Below are 22,020 nucleotides of genomic sequence, written 5' to 3'. Positions count from 1 at the left end.
ATGATAAACGTTGAATCAACGTTTATGAAAGGTTGATCAACCAAACAACCAAAATTCAACGTTGATTCAACGTTGATTCAACGTTGTGTGCCCGCTGGGTGGGCAGTGGATCGGACCTGGTTTCAAAATATGTATATGTATTTTACACTTTAGTTCAGTCAAAGAGAGTACCCAATACCAAGAAGTTGAACAAGTCATCTAACCAATGCCAAGATGAAAGTACATGTATATCATCAACTCATCTATCCACGAGAGTTAGAAATCAAACAAGGAAATAAAAAAATAAAAGTTCTCAAGTGCAGGTATCGAAGTACTTATTGTTTCGACTATATTTGGCTTTGTCTGGGAGTTACAAACAGTAGGAAGTAAAGAATCCTTTATCGCGGAAATTATGGCAAGATTAAAATGTTCGTGTGAACAGGACTGGTACTCTTTTCAGCAGTAATAAAACTATAAATTATACTTTCTTGGTACCCTTGGAACGGAATTATACCTCAAACAATTTACAATTGCAAATTTCGCGTGCCCATGGCGCAGATTCGTTGCAGTTCCCGTGACCTCAACATAGAAACAGACAGATCTGTTAATATTCCTATAGGAACCTACAGGAGCGTGCCCTGTGTGTAATGAAGGCTACATCAAAGATGAATACCATTTTTGATTGCGTCAAAAGTACATACCTACTAAATTCATATCATACCCTATTCATGATAAATATTATGCTTTTGGCATCAAAGGATGTAGATGTCGTTACAAAGATGGCCATGTATATTTATTATGCAAGTTGCTTCAGACGAACTTGTTGATTAATTATTATTCTATACATACATACATTGTCATATACATATATATCTTCCATCTCACCTCAGAACACAACCAGATTTAGCTGTTTTGATTCAAATCTAAAGACTTGTCTCTTTACTGAAGCATTAAAACTCTATGTGATATAAATACCATCTTAGAGCCAAAGCGCTGTGTGTGTGTGTGTGTGTGTGTGTGTGTGTGTGTGTGTGTGTGTGTGTCTTCCACATGCAGTAGTCTGTTGTGTTTGGGCGTTTGAATCAAACATGGTGCTGGTGTGTTTCAGCGCCCTTGTTTTTCGCTGTTTTTGACAATGTTTCATTTCACTCAAACTCAACGAATATTGAATCAGTTGCATCACTGCAAGTTCTACCATGTCGTTCAAAGTGCCCATTAAACACACCTAAAGTTGCATTTACCTTACATTATAAATGACCTCACCACGTTTCAGTTTATATATGACTATCAAATTTTAGGGTGTTCCCACACTTTTTGTTTGCAGTATATTTCAAGTACAGCTATGTTGTAAAGAGTCCAAACTCATTCAATATCGTTTTAGTTAGTTTTTGAAACAAGTAACTGTCACCACACAATGTTGCAAATGATCAAGGCCTTCTGATGTTCTAATGTAGAGGCTTTCTGTGATACTTTTATTTATTTTGATTAAACAGGTTGTGTTACTCTGTGAGGGCCAGCTAAATTCAGAGCTCGTATTAGCTGTTATGTCAGATCAGTAGTTAATCAAATATTGTTGGCTGGCTTCCATGAATGCCTCGCTGGCTTTATCTGAAAATAAATTCACAATTTGAAATAAACTATCAAATGATCGTTTTGAAAAATGGTTAGAAATACCATTTTCCCTCCTCCGGTTTTAACTGACAACTAGTATGTATAAATACCCCCACTCGTCAATAATGACTGACATACATTATCACCATACACTGACCTTGTATAATGACCCATCATGCTATGCGTCCATTTGCGAATGCCTCATCCTCTGTACGGACAATACTGTGAAAGAAAATAATAATGTTTATACAATATGCGTTCATCAACCACCTATGAAAGTAAGGTTAGGATTGGTCTTCAGCATCCTGTGCTTGTCGTAAAAGGCGACAAACGGGATCGGGTGGTGAGGTTCGCTGACTTGGTTGACATATGTCATTGTATCCCAATTAGATAGATGCTCATGCTATTGATCACAGGATTGTCTGGTCCAGACTTGATTATTTACTGACCGCCGCTATATAGCTGGAATAGTGCTGAGTGCGGCGTTAAACAACCAACCAACCAACCAACCAACCAACCAACCAACATTTATCAACCCCCTGGTGTTATTTCTGTCTCTTGGAACTAAAGAAATGTAGGATTTTTTGTGTTTGTTTTTGTCGTGGACGTATAGAGCCACGTTAATAACGCTCTCTGTTGTATGTCACATAATGTCATGTCAGCTTCTTTTAGCATTTAGCTTGGTCTGTTCCACTTCCTGTGACCACCAAGGTCTATCATACTGCTACCAACATGTTGATAATAAAATCGCAGGTTAGAAATAAAGACCATCATTGGTAATTAAAAAAACCGGCCAAAATATAATGAACATCACCACTTTGAAACAAATGTGTGAAGTATATGCCAAATAATGGGCCTATGGATCTGACAATGAGTCGTTGTGCATTTATCCTCAATACATTATATATTTATATATACATTATTATTACACACACACACACACACACACACACACACACATATATATATATACATATATATATATTCTCATGCGATAATATATGTAACGTCCGGGTAGGATTGAATGTATGACATTTACTGTGATACACTGTTATGATTTACGGTAGGGGATCGTTAAATGGTTTACTGTATGAATGATTGCATGCTATCTGACTGATATTTGATGTTACCTGATATGATTCATTGTGTTGGATCGTTTTATGATTCATGGTATGAAATCGTTAAATGGTTTACTATATGAATCGGTGCATGCTATCATTCTGTTACCTGGTGTTATTTGGTGCCACTGTGTTGAGTCGTGATTCAATTCACCTTCATTCAAGACATCGGTTACAAACCGCTCTAATTGATTTGGTGGACTTTGTTAACAGGCGGACCTATACCAGGAATTGGTTTGTCATGGCTTTGCACGCTTTGTCCACAATAATGTTCCTGCTTGTTCGTACGCCTCCTGGAGCTCAGTCCATACGGTATCGATCAACACAGACTGATCATAACAAATGAGGAGCAACAGGCTGATATATTTCACAGTGGGCGTGAGTGGATGCTCAAGTTTGGTTTGAAAGTACCAGTCTGACAGACGCAATGATAAAGCTTCAGTATTGCTGTGTGCTGTTAAAAAACCTTAATATTCTGGCCCGTTTAGTAATGCTTGTACACTGTCGAAAAAGGCGACTTGGTCGACACATGTCGTCGCATACCGATTGTGTAGATCGACGCGCATGATGCTGATCACTGGATTGTCTGGTCCAGACTCGATTATTTACAAGAAGCAAACAGAGCTTGTACACCTACCGCTGGAGCAGCTGTGAAACTAGACGAGGGTACAAGGGTACAGCTGAACACCACTTCTGTGTAGCCTGGCAGATAAAACATGGGAAATGTCCTCGACTGGATCACACGAGAGATACTCTTCATTGTCCCAAAGCCAATGCCTATCCTCACAGAACAACTGGAAGAGATGAGCGATCCATTAGTGAAGCGAGAGCAGTATCATCATCATCATCATCATCATATTATGCCTGTCGCGCACTTTTGTTTTCCCACTTTTGTTTTCCAATGAACAGTTCATATGTTTGATAATGACATGATAAATACAAGAAAACTATCAAATTTTAGTGTTATAGTGCAATGCGGATTACACGTATAAGTATTCTAAGCAGTGTGCGAAATAGCCACTGGCCCGCTAGCCCGTAGCTAATAAAAATCAAGTCGGGCCAGGAAATCTCCACAGTCACTGGCCCGACTGGCTAGAGAATTTTCATGGGGTCATTTTGTAAATATGTCGCTCTCTCCGTCCTGTAAAATTATTATACACTTTTTTAAAATCATGCATCATGTTAGCAGCTTAATGATGAAAAACGTGTTTACATTCAAATGTCGGCCTTGTGAATTATTTTGTTGGCTAGTAACTCTCAGGCATAGCTAGCCCGACTGACTAGCAAAATGTGGAAACTATTTCGCACACTGATTCTAAGCTCGATAACGTTACTGGTGAGATAGGTACATTTGTATACCATACAAGTTCATCATGGTAAAAGTTGCCCTATGTTTCTAAATGAGTTATTTGGACTTCACAACACTGGGGACCTATTTCATGTAATAGTTTTAAGTTATTTGTCCAAACCTTTTACTCCAATAAAAACAGAGACAATGTACAACTTGATTATCAACCAACTGATCAGTTGATCGCCGTAAATGATGATCACCTCCCAAAAGGTGGTCGCCTGTAATACACATTGGCATTGACTTTTTCATGACCTCATTCCTCCAGACACATTCTGAAGGAACAGAGACAAATTTGAAAGATTTTTATCACACAAATGTTAAGTACAGATAATTATACCTCGCGTAAGAGCGATTCCCCATTGTCGTATATAACCTTAATCCTGCAGATACCTTGATTGTTTAGAGCCCTAATCTTCGATAAAGGGAACAATTATCCAATATAAACTCATGCAAATAGCCACATAGACATTGTGGAAGTGGCAGAGTGAGTGAGCTTAGTTTTACGGGGCTTTTAGCAATATTCCAGTAATATCACAGCGAAGAACACCACACTGTGTATGAGAAGGGGCGCTCCAAATGGAAAGGTGAAATCAAACCTCTAAACTTCTAGAATTCGCTCGTCACGCCGAAGGCCCTTGTTCAATACAATGTGTGAAGCCCAATTTGTGTCCCCCGCCGTTATATTGCTGGAATATTGCTAAAAGCGGCGTAAAATCCAACTCACTCCCTCAGATTCTAAAGATCTGGACTTTTTCTAACTGTATTGTTTAATGTTAGAAACTAATATTTGTATTTATCAGGTCACTTTACTAGAAGGACGTGGACTGTTTTGATGCTTATATTCGCACCTCAAGTTGACGTAGTCGAAGAGTAAAATATGTTTTCATACCTGCAGAGTTCTAAATTACCTGTCATTATCAACATATGTTCAAACATATTCCAGCAATATCACGGCGGGGGAAGCCAGAAATGGGCTTCACACTTTGTACCCATGTGGGGAATCGAACCCGGGCCTTCGGAGTGACGAGCAAACGCTTTAACCACTAGACTCTCCCACCACCTCAGTGAATCTGGAAGTCAGTGACTGCATACTGACCCTGAGTCGTCAGTCAGTTGTACAGTGACATTTCCATCTGGAGATGCAGCTTGACAATTTCGAGGATTAAAGAACGGATTGACTATGCCATCCCCTGAAACAAGACGATGTTGTAAAATATGGGGAAATACGACACGTGTCTTCAAATTCATAGGTGTGTTTTCCAATCTCCTTGAACCTGTCCTGATTTGGATATCTCTCCTTGATTGAGATTTATCTACATACCAGGTTGAATAGCACACCCATATTGTCAACAGGGACTGAGGGCAGGTCTTGTGGCAACTAGGTCAAAAGGTCAGCTCATAATGTGATACTAAGCATCGATGGTCGTTATTGGTGTTCATATCAGTGCAGCCATAGACTATATCTTCCTGGTGGTAATATCAGGAAAGGTTAGCTGAAAGGGCAGATAGCACTCTTTCATAACCTGACACGTGTTTAGTCTGGGAATAACAACATGCTTGATTTATTCAAACCTTCTGGAAGCTTGACCACCAGTTTGACTGGAACACCAAGGCTGACATTTGTGACCGGTTCCAGAGTGTCAGGATCTGCTAGGTATGTCCGGGGACCGACCCTAGTCTGTGTGGCAGCTGTTACGGTCCGCTCTCTAATCCTGAAACATGTAAGCTGAATCAAAGCTTCATTCACTATAACATTATTTACTCCACGCATTCAAATTGTTTTATTTTGCATGAACTATGATATAATACCCCTCCACCCCAAACAACAAACAAAAACCACAAAACCAAACCAAAAAGCCCACACAACAAAAACAAAACAATAAGAACAAAACAAAACAAACACACACACGCAACAAAAACAAAACACAAACTTAAAAAACATAAAAACACAGTTAGCGAACACATGGGGGCCACTCACATATGGGATCGTACGCATACGAAGTGAAACATAATTATATATCTGCAGCCACATTATCTCTACGCATTGATCAGTTAAAAAAAATACATACTCCTCCACCCCTACTCTGCCAGTGTGATCGTATGCAGCATCAGCTTCGGACAGATCACAGTGGACGTGGAGGTCCTCATCTTCAAACGACACCACGCCACTATTCTTCTGAAGTCTGAAGGTCCATTTCAGTATACCCGTTCCAACCTTGGGTTGTATGAACACAAAAATAACCACAAAGAAAATACGCCTTCTGCTCATGCCCCTTTCAATTTATGGTTGTTATGTTGTTATATACACTACTGATACACACGATTAATAGTATAGCGTTATACACACACACACACACACGCACGCACGCACGCTCATGCACACATACAAACACATACACGCACGCTCATGCACACGCACACAAATACACACGCACACACACTGACAGAGAGGAACTATTATTGAAGGTCTGTGCTTCACAACCCGTGAAGATCCGGTTTAGAATTGATCTTCAGTAACCCATGCTTGAGTGCGGCATAAAACTAGACTCACTCACTGTGTTTTACACTACGTTCTTACTGTTTCTACAGGACAATCCGATTCCCAAACTCCCGACACGTTTCGAATCTGTACATGTAAACCAAGATAGCTAAACTTTCTTTTGTCACATCTGGGACTGATCTCCCCTTCAGCGTTCACGGCTCCGAAGTTCGAGAAACGGATGCCTTTCTTGTCCATGGTAAGGTTCAAAGAATACCCTTCCCGATCTTTCATACAGTAGAAGGACACTGCAATCACGCAATAAAAACACGCAATGTAATACCTCACCATGACAAATCAGGATATCAGAGTACTCTATTTTTATGAGTGAGTGAGTGATTTCGGTTTAACCCCTCTGTTACATTACCGTGTGTCTGTTTATTGTGGGAGGGAAGCCCGAGATAAAGCAAGTCTCAGTTAGTTACCACTTCGGTGGAAACCACCAGCACGGGCGTGGGGCTCACAGAGCTACAAATCTAATCGAGGCGGGTTCCAGTCGCCGACGGGATCGGGTGGTCAGGCTCGCTGACTTGGTTGACACATGTCATCGGTTCCCAATTGCGTAGCTCGATGTTCATGCTGGTGATCACTGGATTGTCTGGTCCAGACTCGATTATGTACAGATCATCGCCATAAAGCTGGAATATTACTGAGTGCGGCGTAAAACTAAACTCACTCACTCACTCCAATCGCCGATCATAGGTTCCAGGTTTAGGAGAACAGACCCACACGTGCCCTCGCCGTGGACTTTATGATGACTTATTTGCCGGTAAATTATAAGAAAATTCAGGTCTATTTACACTATCAGTAACTATATTTCAAGTTTCAAACAGGTCATGTGGAGCACTTTAATTCGAAATGTTAACCCATAAAATCTGTTTTCTCCTGAAATGATTTCACTGTGCATATGCATCTTGTCATGTTGAGGTTTGAGCATGCAAAGTTATTCGTCTCGAAACTATCTTTATACACGTATTCACCAATAACTGTGGAAAAGAACTTGCCGTAAAAAGATCGCATTGAATCAAGAGAATTAATAAAACATGAGTTGGAGAAAACATATTCTTACCTTCAGGTTTGTCTATGCCTGGAAAAGAAACGTAAGTCTCGGTATAAATGTTTACCATATTTTGGAGCATCAAGTACAATTTCATAATGTATGTATTTAAAATCCAATAATACTAGACTGGAACACTGTCATTTGTATATCTGACAATTGATCTGGATGTCCGTTTTATCTTTGTGTATTGTGTTCGTCCCACCCAGTTCTTGACCAGGGACACGGCTGAAGGTTGTACACATGTATAATCTCCCGGGCTTTATACCTTCAATTACTGAACAGTTGTCAAATGGCTGAACTACGAGACACCTAAACATAACATAAACCTATCTAATGCTTTGTAAAACAAATCTATTTCTCAAAAGTTTTTTCCCTAACATATGAACATCGGAAGCTCTGTATATCTACACAACAGTCGTAATTCAAAACCATCTGATTGGTACTTCCGGCTCACCAATCACTTGATTGTCCGGTTTGTTGACAGACCACTGTAAAAGCGCCGCAAATTTTCTCTTCACATCTTAATGACAAATAATGTTCACTTGGAATAAACAGTGTGCCTCTGTACATGGGACGGTTCCTTTGTCAAAGTCAAAGTCAAAGATGTTTATTGTACAAAAAGTACCTCCGGCCCATATACATTGGAGTTATACATATACATTATACATATGGTGCAATAAGTAGTAATTAGTGATCCAGACAGCAAATCATTATACAGGCAGTAAATTATGTACAAGTAGTGAAATACGATGGACATACAACACTTTTATCAGATTGTTACGTGTAATAAGAGCATAATTGATATAGTACGACAGCTTTATTATTACATGCTGGTCAGTTGATGAAAGAAGTAGTTTAAATGCTAATGTAGGTGGCTTTACGTAGATAATATTCAGCTATATATTTCGTACGCAAATCTTTATACAAAGGACATACAAGCAAAAACTGGATTTTATTTTCCACATCTATATTACACAATGGCCACATTCTCTTGCATCGTTCAATATAAAAACGTCTTCCTTCGTTTACCATTATGTTGATCAAACCTAACCTAAAACGTATAAATGGATATCTTAATTTCTTTGATGTTAAAAAAGACAGATATTTCTCCGGCTGGAGTAGTGATTTGTATATTCTATAAGAGTCGTACCGTGAGCTATTATGTATTACTGAATGCCATTCTTGATTAAACATATTAAAACTTCTTTCTTGAAACTGAGTTAAAACAAACTTGCATCACCAACTGACTGACTTAACCATACAAAACCATAACCATGTGAAAACAGAAGATTTCTTACATAAGATGCCCACGTCACTTTACCAATGTTGTCCAAATGAACAAGCATGTTATAAGCCTTTTGGGTAATCTATGTTCTTGCATACACAATATCTTAAACCAGAATTTTATACATCGAATATGAGCATTTATATACAGGGGATACCTCCCACATTCACCGTACACCATACAATTCGGTGTAGAGGGTCTTACATTTAAAATTTTCTTACAGGCCATCAAATGTATTTTTCTATGCATTCCTATCTCTGGAATCCCCAAATCTCCGATCCATACAAAAGAATAGGCTGAATTTGACAATCAAATAGTTTAAAGTAAAACTGGGCGTCAACACACCAATTTTACACAAGGCAGATAAAAGACTTATCAATGCTTTCTTAGCTTTCAATGATAATTCAGTAACAGATGTTTTCCAGTTCATAGCAGATGTAAACTTAATACCAAGATAAGTGTAATGATCAGAGACAATTACAGGTTGGTCATTAAAGGACCACCTTTCTTTAGAAGATATCCGGCCACCTTTTCTAAATATAACAATATTAGTTTTATCTAGGTTAACGGATAAATCCCATGTTTTAGTATACCGTTCCAAAATATTTAACTGGGTCTGTAGTCCAACGACAGATTCTGATAAAAGAATTACGTCATCAGCAAATAAAAGAATAAAAGTTCTAAGAGATCTGGAAATAGTTGGATGCCATGCTTACCATTTGCAATGATATCGTAGTACAATTCGTTGATAAACAGGGAAAATAGAATTGGACTCACAACACATCCTTGTCTTAAGCCAACGGGGCAGTCGAAAAAATCAGTCTTATCATCACCACAACGTACACAAGCTATCACATTAGTATACATTGCTTTTAAAATTGAATACATTCTACCTTTCAGGCCAGCATTACTTAAAGAATACCACAATTTAGAACGATTGACAGAATCAAATGCTTTACGGAAATCAACGAAAGCTACATATAATTTACGCTTACGACGGGATAGACATTTCTGGGCTAGTGCAAATAGTGTAAAGATATGATCAGAAGTTGAATATTTCTTTCTAAAGCCTGCTTGTGATTCGGGAATTTTATCTGTCATACTTGCCCATTTAGTGAGTCTGTTATTTAGAACAGATGTAAAGACTTTACCTAAAATACTCATAAGGGAGATTCCTCTATAATTATCTGGATTGGTGACATCACCTTTCTTATGTAAGGGAATAATAATTGATCGCGCCCAACAACGGGGGAAAATACCATTTTCAAACAATTTATTAAAGCACTTATTCAAAAGGACATGATAACAAACTCTGAACTTTTAAGCATTTCCACCACGACGAGGTCAAGACCAGCTGATTTTCCATTTTCAAATGCAATAACGCTTCTGATATTTCATTATCTGTTATGGGTGAGTCTAATACAAGTGAATCGACGTCTGACATATCTGCAGTTAAAATATCTGGTGTTGCATCATCCTGCAAAGGACAATCATCAAAAGAATCATTAAAAACAAAATCATTACGAAATACATTTTTTCAAATGATTTAACCATTCCGCTTTCGGAACTACATTTTTCGTGTGTTGGTCGACTTTTTAAATATCTGATTTGTTTCCCAAAATGAGGTCGGGCTTTTGTTGCCTTTGTTAAGTTGTCGACATTTCGTTTACTCAGGTCCGATTTAAATCTTCTACAACAGTTTCTGTATATATTTCGTTCTTTACAATATAGTTTTCTACTGATATCGTTACGTTTACGTCTAAATGTCTTTAGAGATTTTCGTGCAACCCGCCGTGCAGCCTTACACTCAGCATTCAAGGGTGGATTGTTTCGCGGCGGTGCGCTCGATACACGTTTCTTCATACAGCTTGCAGAATCTAAAATCATACTTACAAAATCATCAATAGCATCTTCTATATTACTATCAAGTTTATTAAACACCGACTGGAAACCAGCTGCGGTTCTCTCTCTTGAAGATTTCCTAAAAAGTCTTACATAAAGACTCATTCCACACAATTTTTTCATTAGAGGAGATATCCGCTGTTGATTTACCTTTAATCATGTTCATTTTAGGAAATCGGCATTTGAGCTCTAAAGGCAGATGATCGGAATCTAATCGATCACCTATATTCAACATACTTATATATTCAAAGAGATCAGGAGAACAGATGAAATAATCATTAACACTACAGCCATGCTGTCCGACAAAAAGTATATTCACCTTGTTCATCTCCAAACACTCTACCATTGACAATAAATAAATGAAATGCATAACACATGTCTATCAAAATTTGTCCGAATCTATTTATGACCTTATCATGTGATTTACGATCCCCAACAGGGATATCGTCCTCGTCATCAAATATGTTGGTGACGTTTCTATCATCGATACATGTCACTTGGGGTTGTTACTCTCTCCTGTTCGCGCGTTCATGTCGCCACATAGTACAATATGGGAATCTCTAAACTCAGACAAATTAGAAAGTAAAAACTGATCAACATTCTCAAGACTACATTTTGTGTGAGTCTTATAGTAGGATGAACCCACTGGTGGGATATATGTACATATCAAGTTAATATCTTTATCCGTTGCAAATATCGACTTACTGAATTTTATACATACAAAATTGTCAAAATCGGATTTCAACAACTTACACGATTTGCTGACAGATCGATGAACACCTACGCAGACACCACCAGAGAGTCGACCATACTCGGACAGTTTGATTGCTGGGCTATAAAAGATATCATAGTCATGCAACCAATCAACATCGGAAATATTGTCAACAAATGTTTCTGCAAGACATACAATTTGAAAATGACGTAAATAATTCAAAAGTCATTTTCATTGATTTGGGAATTTAAACCATTCACATTCCAAAAAGAAACTTAATAGTTCCATCACAACACCGATATGCAGAATCGTCAGAGGGTTCACAATGTTTATTCATTACCGGTGTCACGGCCACAAGGACCGTGTGAAATATGATCCGGGCTTCGATGGGAGACGTTGGTTCTGTATCCGTACTTTGATGTTACAATGCGCCGTCTCTTTGACTTGTTTTCTGTGATGTCGACGTCGTGGATTCTGTAGCTAAACGAGGTTTCGTTATCAGCTTGCCATTTTAAAGAAGCCAAACTGGTTGGTACCCTTTTAGCGTTTGAAGTTTTGTCGTTGACGTGTCGTTAAGTCACTGGATATTCCAAAACCCCTTCCTTAAGTGCTGGTCTAGCCTTAAGGGCTCTTGACTTTGTCATCTGATACCATCAGTTTGACTATGACAGGGCGAGGTTTGTCGGCGTTTTGACGTTTCATTCCAAGACGATGTGCACGGTGAATGTCACCTGGCTGCCAAATTTTAAATTTCAAATTGTCATTAAATATCGTAATCACTTTCTCCTTGCACGCCATGGATTTCTCATCATCGGATTCCGGCACGCCGTATAGGATAATATTATCACGTCTGCTGAACGACTCTAACTTGTCCAGTTCATCATCAATACTTAGAAACCGAGAAAACACAAGTTCAAGTTACTCTTTGAGGGTCATTCTCATGATCCAGCACCTTTTGTTTTAGGGTCCCAGTTCACTGGAGCGAGATAATCCCCTACAACAAAAGGTGCGCTTTTATTTTCTTCCCTATGATAATAGCAATATGATAATCGTATATTTTAATCGGCACAACCTACATGCGTTTTAAACTCTATGTTCTATACACGTACATCAAATGTGTTCAAAGCAAACTGAGTAACTCTTGCTGTAACATTTCTGTATAGTTGCTTATAGCAGCTCAACACTACCACCCAAACGTACCTTAATGGTCATGATGGCGTCTTTCGGTCGTTCTAATACCATCTTCGTCATGCTTGCGGTTTTGACCCAGATGATGTAGAGGGCATCATAGGAAATGACAACTACAAAATGTATTTCAAATAGGCCCGTATGGAGCAACAGACGTATCCAAGGCAACAAACCTGATCTTTTACGTTTTGATAAAAACAATGGAATTATTTATCATTTGACAGTAATGTGATTAAAGGCTAGAATTAATGGATGTCATTTTCTATTTTTTCATGGACAAGACGTTCCGGAGTATATTCTTACTCCCTCATGAGGTGAATGAAAGACTGGGAAACAGACAGCTCTATGTGAAACAACAACGGTGATAAGATAACAAGGGGAAGCCAGTAGTTAATTAGCACTAAACTGGGAATATTCCAGTATTATCACAGCGGGGAGCATCAGAAATGGGCGTCACATACCCATGTGGGGAAGTGAACCCGGGTCTTCGGCGTGACGAGCGAATGCTTTGACCACGGATACCCAACCGCCCCATACATTGAGGGAAATATATATGTCCCAGTTGTCAGTTTCTTCAGTCTGTGGAGATGATGTGTACAATGCTCAGACTGTTTAAGAGAAGGGGCGCTTAAAACGGAAAGGTGAAATGGATATCAAATCTCAGATTCTAGAATCTCGAAATATTTTTAATGCTTGAAACCAATATGCTTATTTATTAGGTCTGTTTTGCTGGATGCTTATATTCATATCCCTAGTTTGCATAGGCGAAGAGGAGAATACCCGCAGAGTTCCAAATTACGTTTCATTATCAACATATGGTCAAACATGACCGTGTAGTAGTGAGTTTGGAAGTGAGAGACTGCATACCTACCCTGAGTCGTCAGTCAGTTGTACAGTGACATTTCCATCTGGAGATGCAGCTTGACAGTTCCGAGGCTGAAAGAACGGATTGACGATGTCATCCCCTGGAACAAGAAGATATTCTAAAACATGGAGAAAGACGACACGTGTCTTCAAATTCATAGGTGTGTTTTCCAATCTCCCTGAACCTGTCCTGCATTTGGATATCTCTCCCTGATTGAGATTTATCTACATACCAGGTTGAATAGCACACCCATATTGTCAACAGTGACTGAGGGCAGGTCTTGTGGCAGCTAGGTCAAAAGGTGAGCTCATAATGTGATTATAAGCATCAATGGTCGTTATTGGTGTTCATATCAGTGCAGCCATAGACTATATCTTCCTGGTGGTAATATCAGGAACAGTTAGCTGAAAGGGCAGATAGCACTCTTTCATAACCTGAAACGTGTTTAACCTGGGATTAACAACATGCTTGATTTACTCAAACCTTCTGGAAGCTTGACCACCAGTCTGACTGGAACACCAAGGCTGACATTTGTGACCGGTTCCAGAGTGTCAGGATCTGCTAGGTATGTCCGGGGACTGACCCTAGTCTGTGTGGCAGCTGTTACGGTCCGCTCTCGAATCCTGAAACATGTAAACTGATTCAAAGCTTCATTCACTATAACATTATTTACTCCAAGCATTCAAACTGTTTTATTTCGTATGGACTATGATATAATACCTTCTCTCCACAAAATCAAACATTAACAACAACAACAAAAACACAAGAAAACCCCACAAAAAACATTCAGCAACACACGGGGCCACTCACATAAGTGGGATCGTACAGAAACAAAGTGGAACATAATTATGTATCTTCAGACACATTTTCTCCACGCACTGGAGAGTTACAAAAAATACATACTCCTCCATCCCTAGTCCGCCAGTGTCATCGTATGTAGCATCAGCTTGCGACAGATCACACACGAGTTGAACTTCGTCATCTTCAAACGACACCACGCCACTTTTCTTCTGATGTCTGAAGGTCCACTTCAGTATACCCGTTCCAACCTTGTGTTGTATGAACACAAAAATAACCACAATGAAAATACGCCTTTAGGGTTTTCCTCATTCCATTTCAGTTTATGGTTTCTCATTGATCGACTAGCAGAACAATATGGACGTTAGAATTAGCTCATTGGGACATGTTGTAGACGAATACAGTTATATTCTGTTGTTATATACACAACTGATATACACGATTGATAGTACAGTGTTACACACACGCGCGCGCTCGCACGCACACTCACACACATTGATTTGAAGGTACAGTATACCCTGGTTATAATGCCACCGTTTGTCCAGGAGAAAATATGACATTATATCCAGGTTGGCATAATAGGCAGGTAGGACAGCTAGAGGCCCTATGCAATCAACAAGGTGATTGAGCTGATGTCTCATGTAATTAACATTAAATGACTGGATAATTCCAGCATCTAGGGACTGCAGGTGACTTGTTGTAGGTGGCAGGAAGTGTATTGTCACATGTGTTATCCAATCAGGGATTACAAGACTACTTAAAACATTAATGGGTTTGGTCAAGTAATTTGAGTTATGTCAATTAACCAATTAAGGTATGTATTCTACATGCAGCCAGTGTAATTGGCATTATAACCAGGGAAAATGACTTTGAATAACTTTTGTTCCAAAACCTTTGGCGAATGGCATTATATCCAGTGTGGCATTATAACCAGGGTATTATATAGGCAGGAATTCCGTTCTGGCATTATGGCATTACCAGGGGCATTATAACCAGGGTGCACTGTATGTGTTTTACACTACGTTCTTACTGTTTCTACAGGACAATCCGATTCCCAAACTCCCGACACGTTTCGAATCTGTACATATAAAGCACGAGAGTTAAACTTTCTTTTGTCACATCTGGGACTGATCTCCCCTTCAGTGTTCACGGCTCCGAAGTTCGTGAAAGGGATGCTTTTCTGGTCCAAGGTAAGGTTCAAAGAATAGCCTTCCCGTTCTTTCATACAGTAGAAGGACACTGCAACCACACAATGAAAACATGCAATGTAATACCTCACCATGACAAATCAGGATATCAGAGTACTTTTATGAGTGAGTGAGTGATTTCGGTTTGTCGTCTCTGTTACATTACCGCGTGTCTGTTTATTGTCGGAGGGAAGCCCGAGATAAAGCACGTTTGAGCGAGTTGCTACTTTGGTGGAAACCACCAGCACGGACGTTGAGCTCACAGAGCTAAAAATCTAATCGAGGCAAAGACGGGCTCCAGTCGCCGATCAAAGGTTCCGAGGTTTAGGAGAATTCCAGTGACCCACACGTGAGCCTCGCGCGGGAACCGGACATTATGATGACTTATTTTAGGTGCCTCTAAATTATGGGTTACTGAAAATTCACGTCTATTATCAGTAAGTCATAGGTTTCTAGTTTAGGAGAACTAAGCAGATCATGTGGGACTTTACTTTTTGCCAATTCAGAAATGTTAACCCTTAAAATATGTTTCTCCTGTCGTGATTTCACTCATGCATATATGCATCTTGTCATGTTCATGTTTGAGCATGCAAAGTTATTCGTCTAGAATGTATCTTTATACACGTATTCACCAATAACTGTAGAAAAGAACTTGCTGTGAAAAGATCGTATTGAATCTAGAGAATTAATAAAACTTGAGTTGGAGAAACATATTCTTACCTTCAGGTTTGTCTATGCCTGGAAAAGAAACGTCAGTCTCGGTATAAATGTTAACCATATTTTGGAGCATCAAGTACAATTTCATAATGTATGTATTTAAAATCCAATAATACTAGACTGGAACACTGTCATTTGTATATCTGACAATTGATATGGACGTCCGTTTTATCTTTGTGTATTGTGTTCGTCCCACCCAGTCCTTGACCAGGGACATGGCGAAAAGTTGGACACATATACATTCTCTGGGGCTTCACCTTCAATTACTGAACAGTTGTCAAATGTCTGAACTACGAGACACCTAAACATAACATAAACCTATCTAATGCTTTGTAAAACAAATCTATTTCTCAAACGTTTTTTCCCTAACATATGAACATCGGAAGCTCTGTATATCTACACAACAGTCGTAATTCAAAACCATCTGATTGGTACTTCCGGCTCATCAATCACTTGATTGTCCGGTTTGTTGACAGACCACTGTAGCATATCGGAGCGTTGCTGTGTGGTGTCTGGCAAAACAGTCGGTTGGACTGGACATTCTTACCCGTTTCAAGAACACCTGGTGTCTTGTATCAATGATTTTCAGTCAGTGTGAAACACTAGTCCCATCGGTTACATCCAGGTCATTATTTTAAACTTTCCACACTTGAGAAGATTTTTAACCATTCTACAGTCAATAGCGTGTGTAGGATCCGTGAGAATTAATGACTACATTAACTCTTCTCGACATGCTACGTATCAGTCTCTGCTGCATTGTCCTATTTCCTCATAGTTCCATGGAGAAAGGAAAAACATCAGCCAAGCATGTAAACAACTTAATATCCTCTCATGAACGTTTTTTTTCCGTATGTTTCATCTATCTCCTCTATTTATATGACCTACTGGCAGCCTTTGACAGTGTACCTCACATATTCACGGATGTGAACTTCACGAACTCTCTAAAAGGTTTACAAGACCTAATTGTGATAAGGCTAATAATCTGTAATATGTTCAAATCCACTTTCAAGTCCTGATATTAACCCTGACTCCATGAAAGCCATTATCTGCATCCGGTTGATGCTCTGAATCTGTGACCAGCCAACGATACATGTTAGTTTAGCACACTGTTTGGAGATTTGGACAGAAATGCAGTTGCTTACTCTGATCACTTGCTTCGCCTATATATCCAACGCTGTTCACTCAAGAAGATATCAAGGTATGAATAAGGTGTTATTTGCCTGCCAACTTTAACCTGATTCATTTGTAATGCTTCATTTACTTTGCACGAAAAATGGCGAAATGAAGCACTCGCGTCTGATAGCAATAATTTCAGATATTTAATGATCGAGAAGAGTACTAAACATCCCCTAATTATCCTTCAAACACTACTTGAAGTAAGCTTATTGTTCAATTTGAAATAGTTCATAGTTATGTTTGAAAACCGTTGAATTTGTGAACGTTACCTGGAGACCGTACATGTACGTGTATAGCAGCCTTGTGGGTACAGCACAATGTCATGGAAGGCCTTGTTCCTTTTACCAGAATGTCCCGAGGACTGGACAAAGGGCGAATGAGAAGTGCTACAAGTTTCTTAATGAACATGTTGACTGGGATGATGCGTCTGGAAGATGCAAACGACGCTTTTCTGCTGCACTTGCCGTGATTGACAACAAAGAAGAGAACAAAGTCGTTGAAGGTATATTGAAATGAGACTTAATATGGAAGTTGACGTCATTATCGCCAAACACACAGATTCTGCAGACTTGTTAATCATGTAAGAAGTCAGTTACCACTAAGGACATAGGGGTTGCGTGTTCAATGTGGAGTTATGTAATTTCTCTGAATGTAACACCGTTAAACTTGCTGATGTAATGTAGAAGTATAATTACTGCAGGTACCATAACTCTACATTGGAAACAACCCGTGAATGTCCGGGTAAGAATATTGATCATCAGTAACCCATGCTTGTCGTAAGAGGCGACTAATTGGATCGGGTGGTCAGGCTTGCTGACTTGGTTGACACATGTCATCTGTTCCGAATTGCACAGATTGATGCTCATGCTGTTGATCAGTGGATTATCAGGTCCAAACTCGATTATTTACAGACCGCCGCCATATAGCTGGTATATTGCTGAGTGCGGCGTAAAACTAAACTCACTCACTCGCTCGCTCTATTGGAAACACATCAGACCTATCTGCCACACTGGCACCACTCTACTATTGTATGCTATTGACGATAATGATTGAAGTGGTGTGGGACGAGAATAGTGCTGACAATAGGATGTATGTTTGATGTAAAGAAAACAATGATAATACAGATCACAATCTCGCTGTTTGATCTACATTCTAGAAGCTGGTGAGACAGTAATAGACTTAAGCATTGGACTTTATATATTACAACTTCTTGTGGTTTACACATAGAGTGATGTTAAACTTAAAAACGGTGCAAGAATCTACACCGAAACATCGCTCAATGCAAATAAACAAGAAGTAAAGTCCTGTGATAAAGTCCGATGCCTTATGATGATCTCGCTGTAATGAGCTGAACATCATATTTTATTTGCTTATTGAAGATGCTTTAGAATTGTGTAGCAGATGCATCGGAAGCCAGTATAGACTAGTTAGCGAGACAAATGATAAAGCAAGCCTCGCAAGGATTTTTTCTATACCGCAAAAAACATGTAATGTATATTACACCGTTCATCTGGACGCCGACAGTAAGATTTCACAGTCCGTGATTGAGGCGCAGAAAATGTCATCCTCCATGTTGTCAGCTTGAACTGCATTCTCAGCACAAGCTTGATTTGCACATATTGCTGTGGTGTCTGTATTTTGTAGCCAACAACCTTCCTAATTTCAGAATGCCACTTGACAATCAATACCGGAAGATGTACTTTTTCTATGAATCTGCAGTGGTCAGGCCGATACATTAGTTGCTTTAGCAGGAGAGTTTTAGTAATAAGAAACCTCTGATTGCCAAATAGTCTACTTCGAAACATGAAACAAAATCATAGATTCATCGTAGGATTGAGAAGACCTGATATCTTTGGTCGTTGGACACATTTGTAAATTATAAAGCCACTGCCGAGTGGTACACACATGTCCTCCATGGCTTGGGTGGTACATATATCCCCCACAAACTTACCCTCCAGTAACAGAAACATGAAGCTACTCTGACGTTGTTCAAATACGTGTTCCTAATTACGTACAGTTTTCATTTGAAAATAATTTCCTTTTTCTAGATCTTGCCCACGATCACACGCACGCATGGATTGGTTTACGTCGCAGATACGGACCGTTTGAGTGGAATGAGAATTCTAGGGTGAGAAAGAAAGTTCATAACAAAAGTAATCTAAACAACTGTGTTTGGAAATTAGATGAATGTTAGACCGAATTGATAGTCTCTAAATTTCATTTGAAGCGGAACGCGTAGCTTGACGTTTCAAATGATTAATTTGATAATCATATTTTTATAATCATAACTCCACACGGCCGAAGCCAGCCTATTGTTTTATGTGCCGTGTTACTGTACCCCCCTGGCCACACTATAATGGAATCGTCTGATCTACTTATTTTCTTGGAAGTAGACAGTTACGCAACAGTTTGAAATGGCGGACGAGCCAGCGTTTACATTTTGCGAAAGGTTGAAATTCGAAGTGACAGTGGAAAATACTTGGGCCAAATACTTGACTGACTTTCGAATCTGAACCCTGCAGAATCGAAGAATAGATCCTTTTCTGATCGACCTACGACCTGTAACTCATCAAAGACTGTTGATTTTTATGACCGGCGAGTGTCGATCATGATTTCACATAACTGCCTCCACCCCGGCATGTGACGAAAGAGTGACAGTGCTGCTTTGTGTACATGGGATTTCTTGGAACATTGGGACTGGATTGTGGCCAAGTTTTTTTCAAAGTATACGAACATGACAGCCTTGCAGGGAAGGTGGCAGAGAGCGGAATTCTCATGGTTCAGTTTTTGATTTTTTGAACGATGCAACGAGACAGGATGGAGTATGAATGGCATAAATTTTGTTTTTCGCCTGACCGTTATCTTGCGAATTTTCCATTCTAAACGGAAACAAATATACCATTTACCAGGTAGGTAAATGTTTACGAACATTTTGCTGCACAAATAGGGATTTGTTGGGGCTGTGTATTGTAATTGAGTTTGAATATTTTTTTATAATAGAAGGTAATAATTATGATAGTTCCCCAATAATTGAGGAGGAGAAATCGTATAATTATATTCTTCGAGTTTTAATAAATGTTTTATCAACCTTTCCATCACGTCTGTTGTGTTGATATTAGTCATGTTGTGGCCAAGCTGAGGTAGTGCGGCAGTGATGTATACGTGCGCAGTGAAGCGCCGTGAAATCAGACGCATTGTCAATCCAAAATTGATACCGTCTGATTTTATTGACTAACCAATCAAATTCGAGCATTTCACGTAGCCATGGAATAATGTACTAGTTTGATTTCAATACATCTCACTGTAAACTGCCAAAATTGTAGAGACACTGAAGACATTGATGAATATATATTGTCACAACATGTTCGGCGTTGTGACAGAAGCGGGATGAGCGGCTAGCTCTTCATTATTGACTTCGTGTGTTTAAAATCTTCCTTTAAACAAACCTACACCACATGATCCTGATGCAAAACATAACTGTCTTTCCTCTACTAAGCGCTGATAGATTTGTTCGTGGTTGTCTAACGCTGCAGCAATATGGCGAGTTTGACGACATGATCCTTTGAGCCGTCTCTAGTGGCAAACATGGGTTCTGAAAACCAATTCTAACACTCACAGGGATATGCTTACGAACCAAAATGCAGATAATCCGGCTTCGATAAGTGAGTCAGCTAAATGTGAGGCATCAGTTACCAAAAAAAACAACCATGAGTGAATTTAGTTTCTTACGCTGCTTTTAGCAATATTCCAGCAGTTTCACGGCGCGGGACACCATAAATGGGCTTCACCCATGTGAGGAATCGAGCCAGGGTCTTTAGTGTGACGAGTGAACGCTTAACGACTAGGCTACCCCACCTCCCTAAAAATCATGAGTGCGGCAATTCCCTATTTGCCTATTTGCTATACCTGATATTTGATTTCAAACAAACAATTGACTTGCTTTTGCATGTTTTGTAAAGGGACCCATTGTTTGGGCAACAAACGCTTACCTTTTCGTGAACACCTGGTGACCTCACCTACAGACGCTTTTGATATAGTCAGAATCGACAGTTTTAGCAGAGATTCTTTATGAACATATAAAATAGCGTTTTGTCGTGTATATTTCATTAAATGTTTCAGCAGATCGATAGAAAAAAGACGGAAGGATGGATGGGTAGGTAGGCGGGTAGGTAGAAATGATGGTTGGATAGATATATAGACAAGCAGGTAAATAACTACATATCAATGCACAAAAGAACTCACTGTCATGATTTATTTTAGTTGCAGGTCAAATATGTTAACTGGCGGGGTGCTTCTCAACGATACTTGAAGAAGTGCGCAAGGATCCGCGGCTATGATGGCTTTTGGGTGCCTTCCTATTGCTCGGACGACTCCCCTTATGTATGTTGGAAAAAAACTGGTAAGGACCTTACGTCTGTGTGGTTCGAAGCATCAGGCGTATTCAAACCAGAACAGAACAAATAAGAGCTACTTTAAGGTCCATGAAGTGTCAATACCGTATTTGTCTTAAAAAGAATTACGGAACCAGTTTT

The 22,020-nt window shown here is 39.4% G+C and overlaps 1 protein-coding gene and 1 long non-coding RNA gene across 6 annotated transcripts; one reads left to right on the top strand and one right to left on the bottom strand.

The window, feature by feature from the left end:
* Positions 1–1,440: 1,440 nt before the first annotated feature.
* Positions 1,441–16,390, bottom strand: LOC124258205. Of its 5 annotated transcripts, none has more exons than XM_046692269.1 (8): positions 16,316–16,390; positions 15,439–15,647; positions 14,514–14,659; positions 14,094–14,233; positions 13,617–13,710; positions 3,346–3,502; positions 1,748–1,812; positions 1,441–1,587 (listed from the first exon to the last, which is right to left on the bottom strand). In XM_046692269.1, the coding sequence occupies exons 1-7, from the start codon at positions 16,383–16,385 to the stop codon at positions 1,792–1,794; spliced, it is 837 nt and encodes a 278-aa protein (XP_046548225.1). In that variant the 5' UTR covers positions 16,386–16,390; the 3' UTR covers positions 1,441–1,587; positions 1,748–1,791. The 5 variants fall into 5 exon arrangements, with proteins under 5 accessions (XP_046548225.1, XP_046548224.1, XP_046548223.1 ...); XM_046692268.1 differs by lacking the exon at positions 13,617–13,710 and adding an exon at positions 5,156–5,249 and having other exon boundaries at positions 16,316–16,388; XM_046692267.1 differs by lacking the exons at positions 13,617–13,710; positions 14,094–14,233; positions 14,514–14,659; positions 15,439–15,647 and adding exons at positions 5,156–5,249; positions 5,632–5,771; positions 6,129–6,274; positions 6,638–6,846 and having other exon boundaries at positions 16,316–16,388.
* Positions 16,391–17,375: 985 nt separating this feature from the next.
* On the top strand, positions 17,376–21,796 carry LOC124258204. The gene is made up of 4 exons (XR_006893538.1): positions 17,376–17,510; positions 17,837–17,990; positions 19,537–19,616; positions 21,749–21,796. It is a non-coding gene; the product is annotated as an uncharacterized LOC124258204 (long non-coding RNA).
* Positions 21,797–22,020: the final 224 nt, after the last annotated feature.

This window comes from Haliotis rubra, unplaced genomic scaffold, assembly GCF_003918875.1.
Source record: "Haliotis rubra isolate DU_JTF1 unplaced genomic scaffold, ASM391887v1 Scf686, whole genome shotgun sequence".
NCBI lineage: Eukaryota > Metazoa > Mollusca > Gastropoda > Lepetellida > Haliotidae > Haliotis > Haliotis rubra.
This window is presented reverse-complemented; position numbering and strand designations above follow the sequence as displayed.

Bases quoted from the DNA above. Each gene is read 5' to 3' on its own strand.
- LOC124258205 (XM_046692269.1), bottom strand. From the start codon at position 16,385: ATGCTCCAAAATATGGTTAACATTTATACCGAGACTGACGTTTCTTTT. The intron at 14,660-15,438 runs GTAAGAACGTAG...ATACAACACAAG, and splicing joins CGGATTGTCCTGTAGAAACA to GTTGGAACGGGTATACTGAA. The intron at 1,813-3,345 runs GTAGGTGTACAA...TTTCTTTCACAG, and splicing joins GTTTCACAGCTGCTCCAGCG to TATTGTCCGTACAGAGGATG.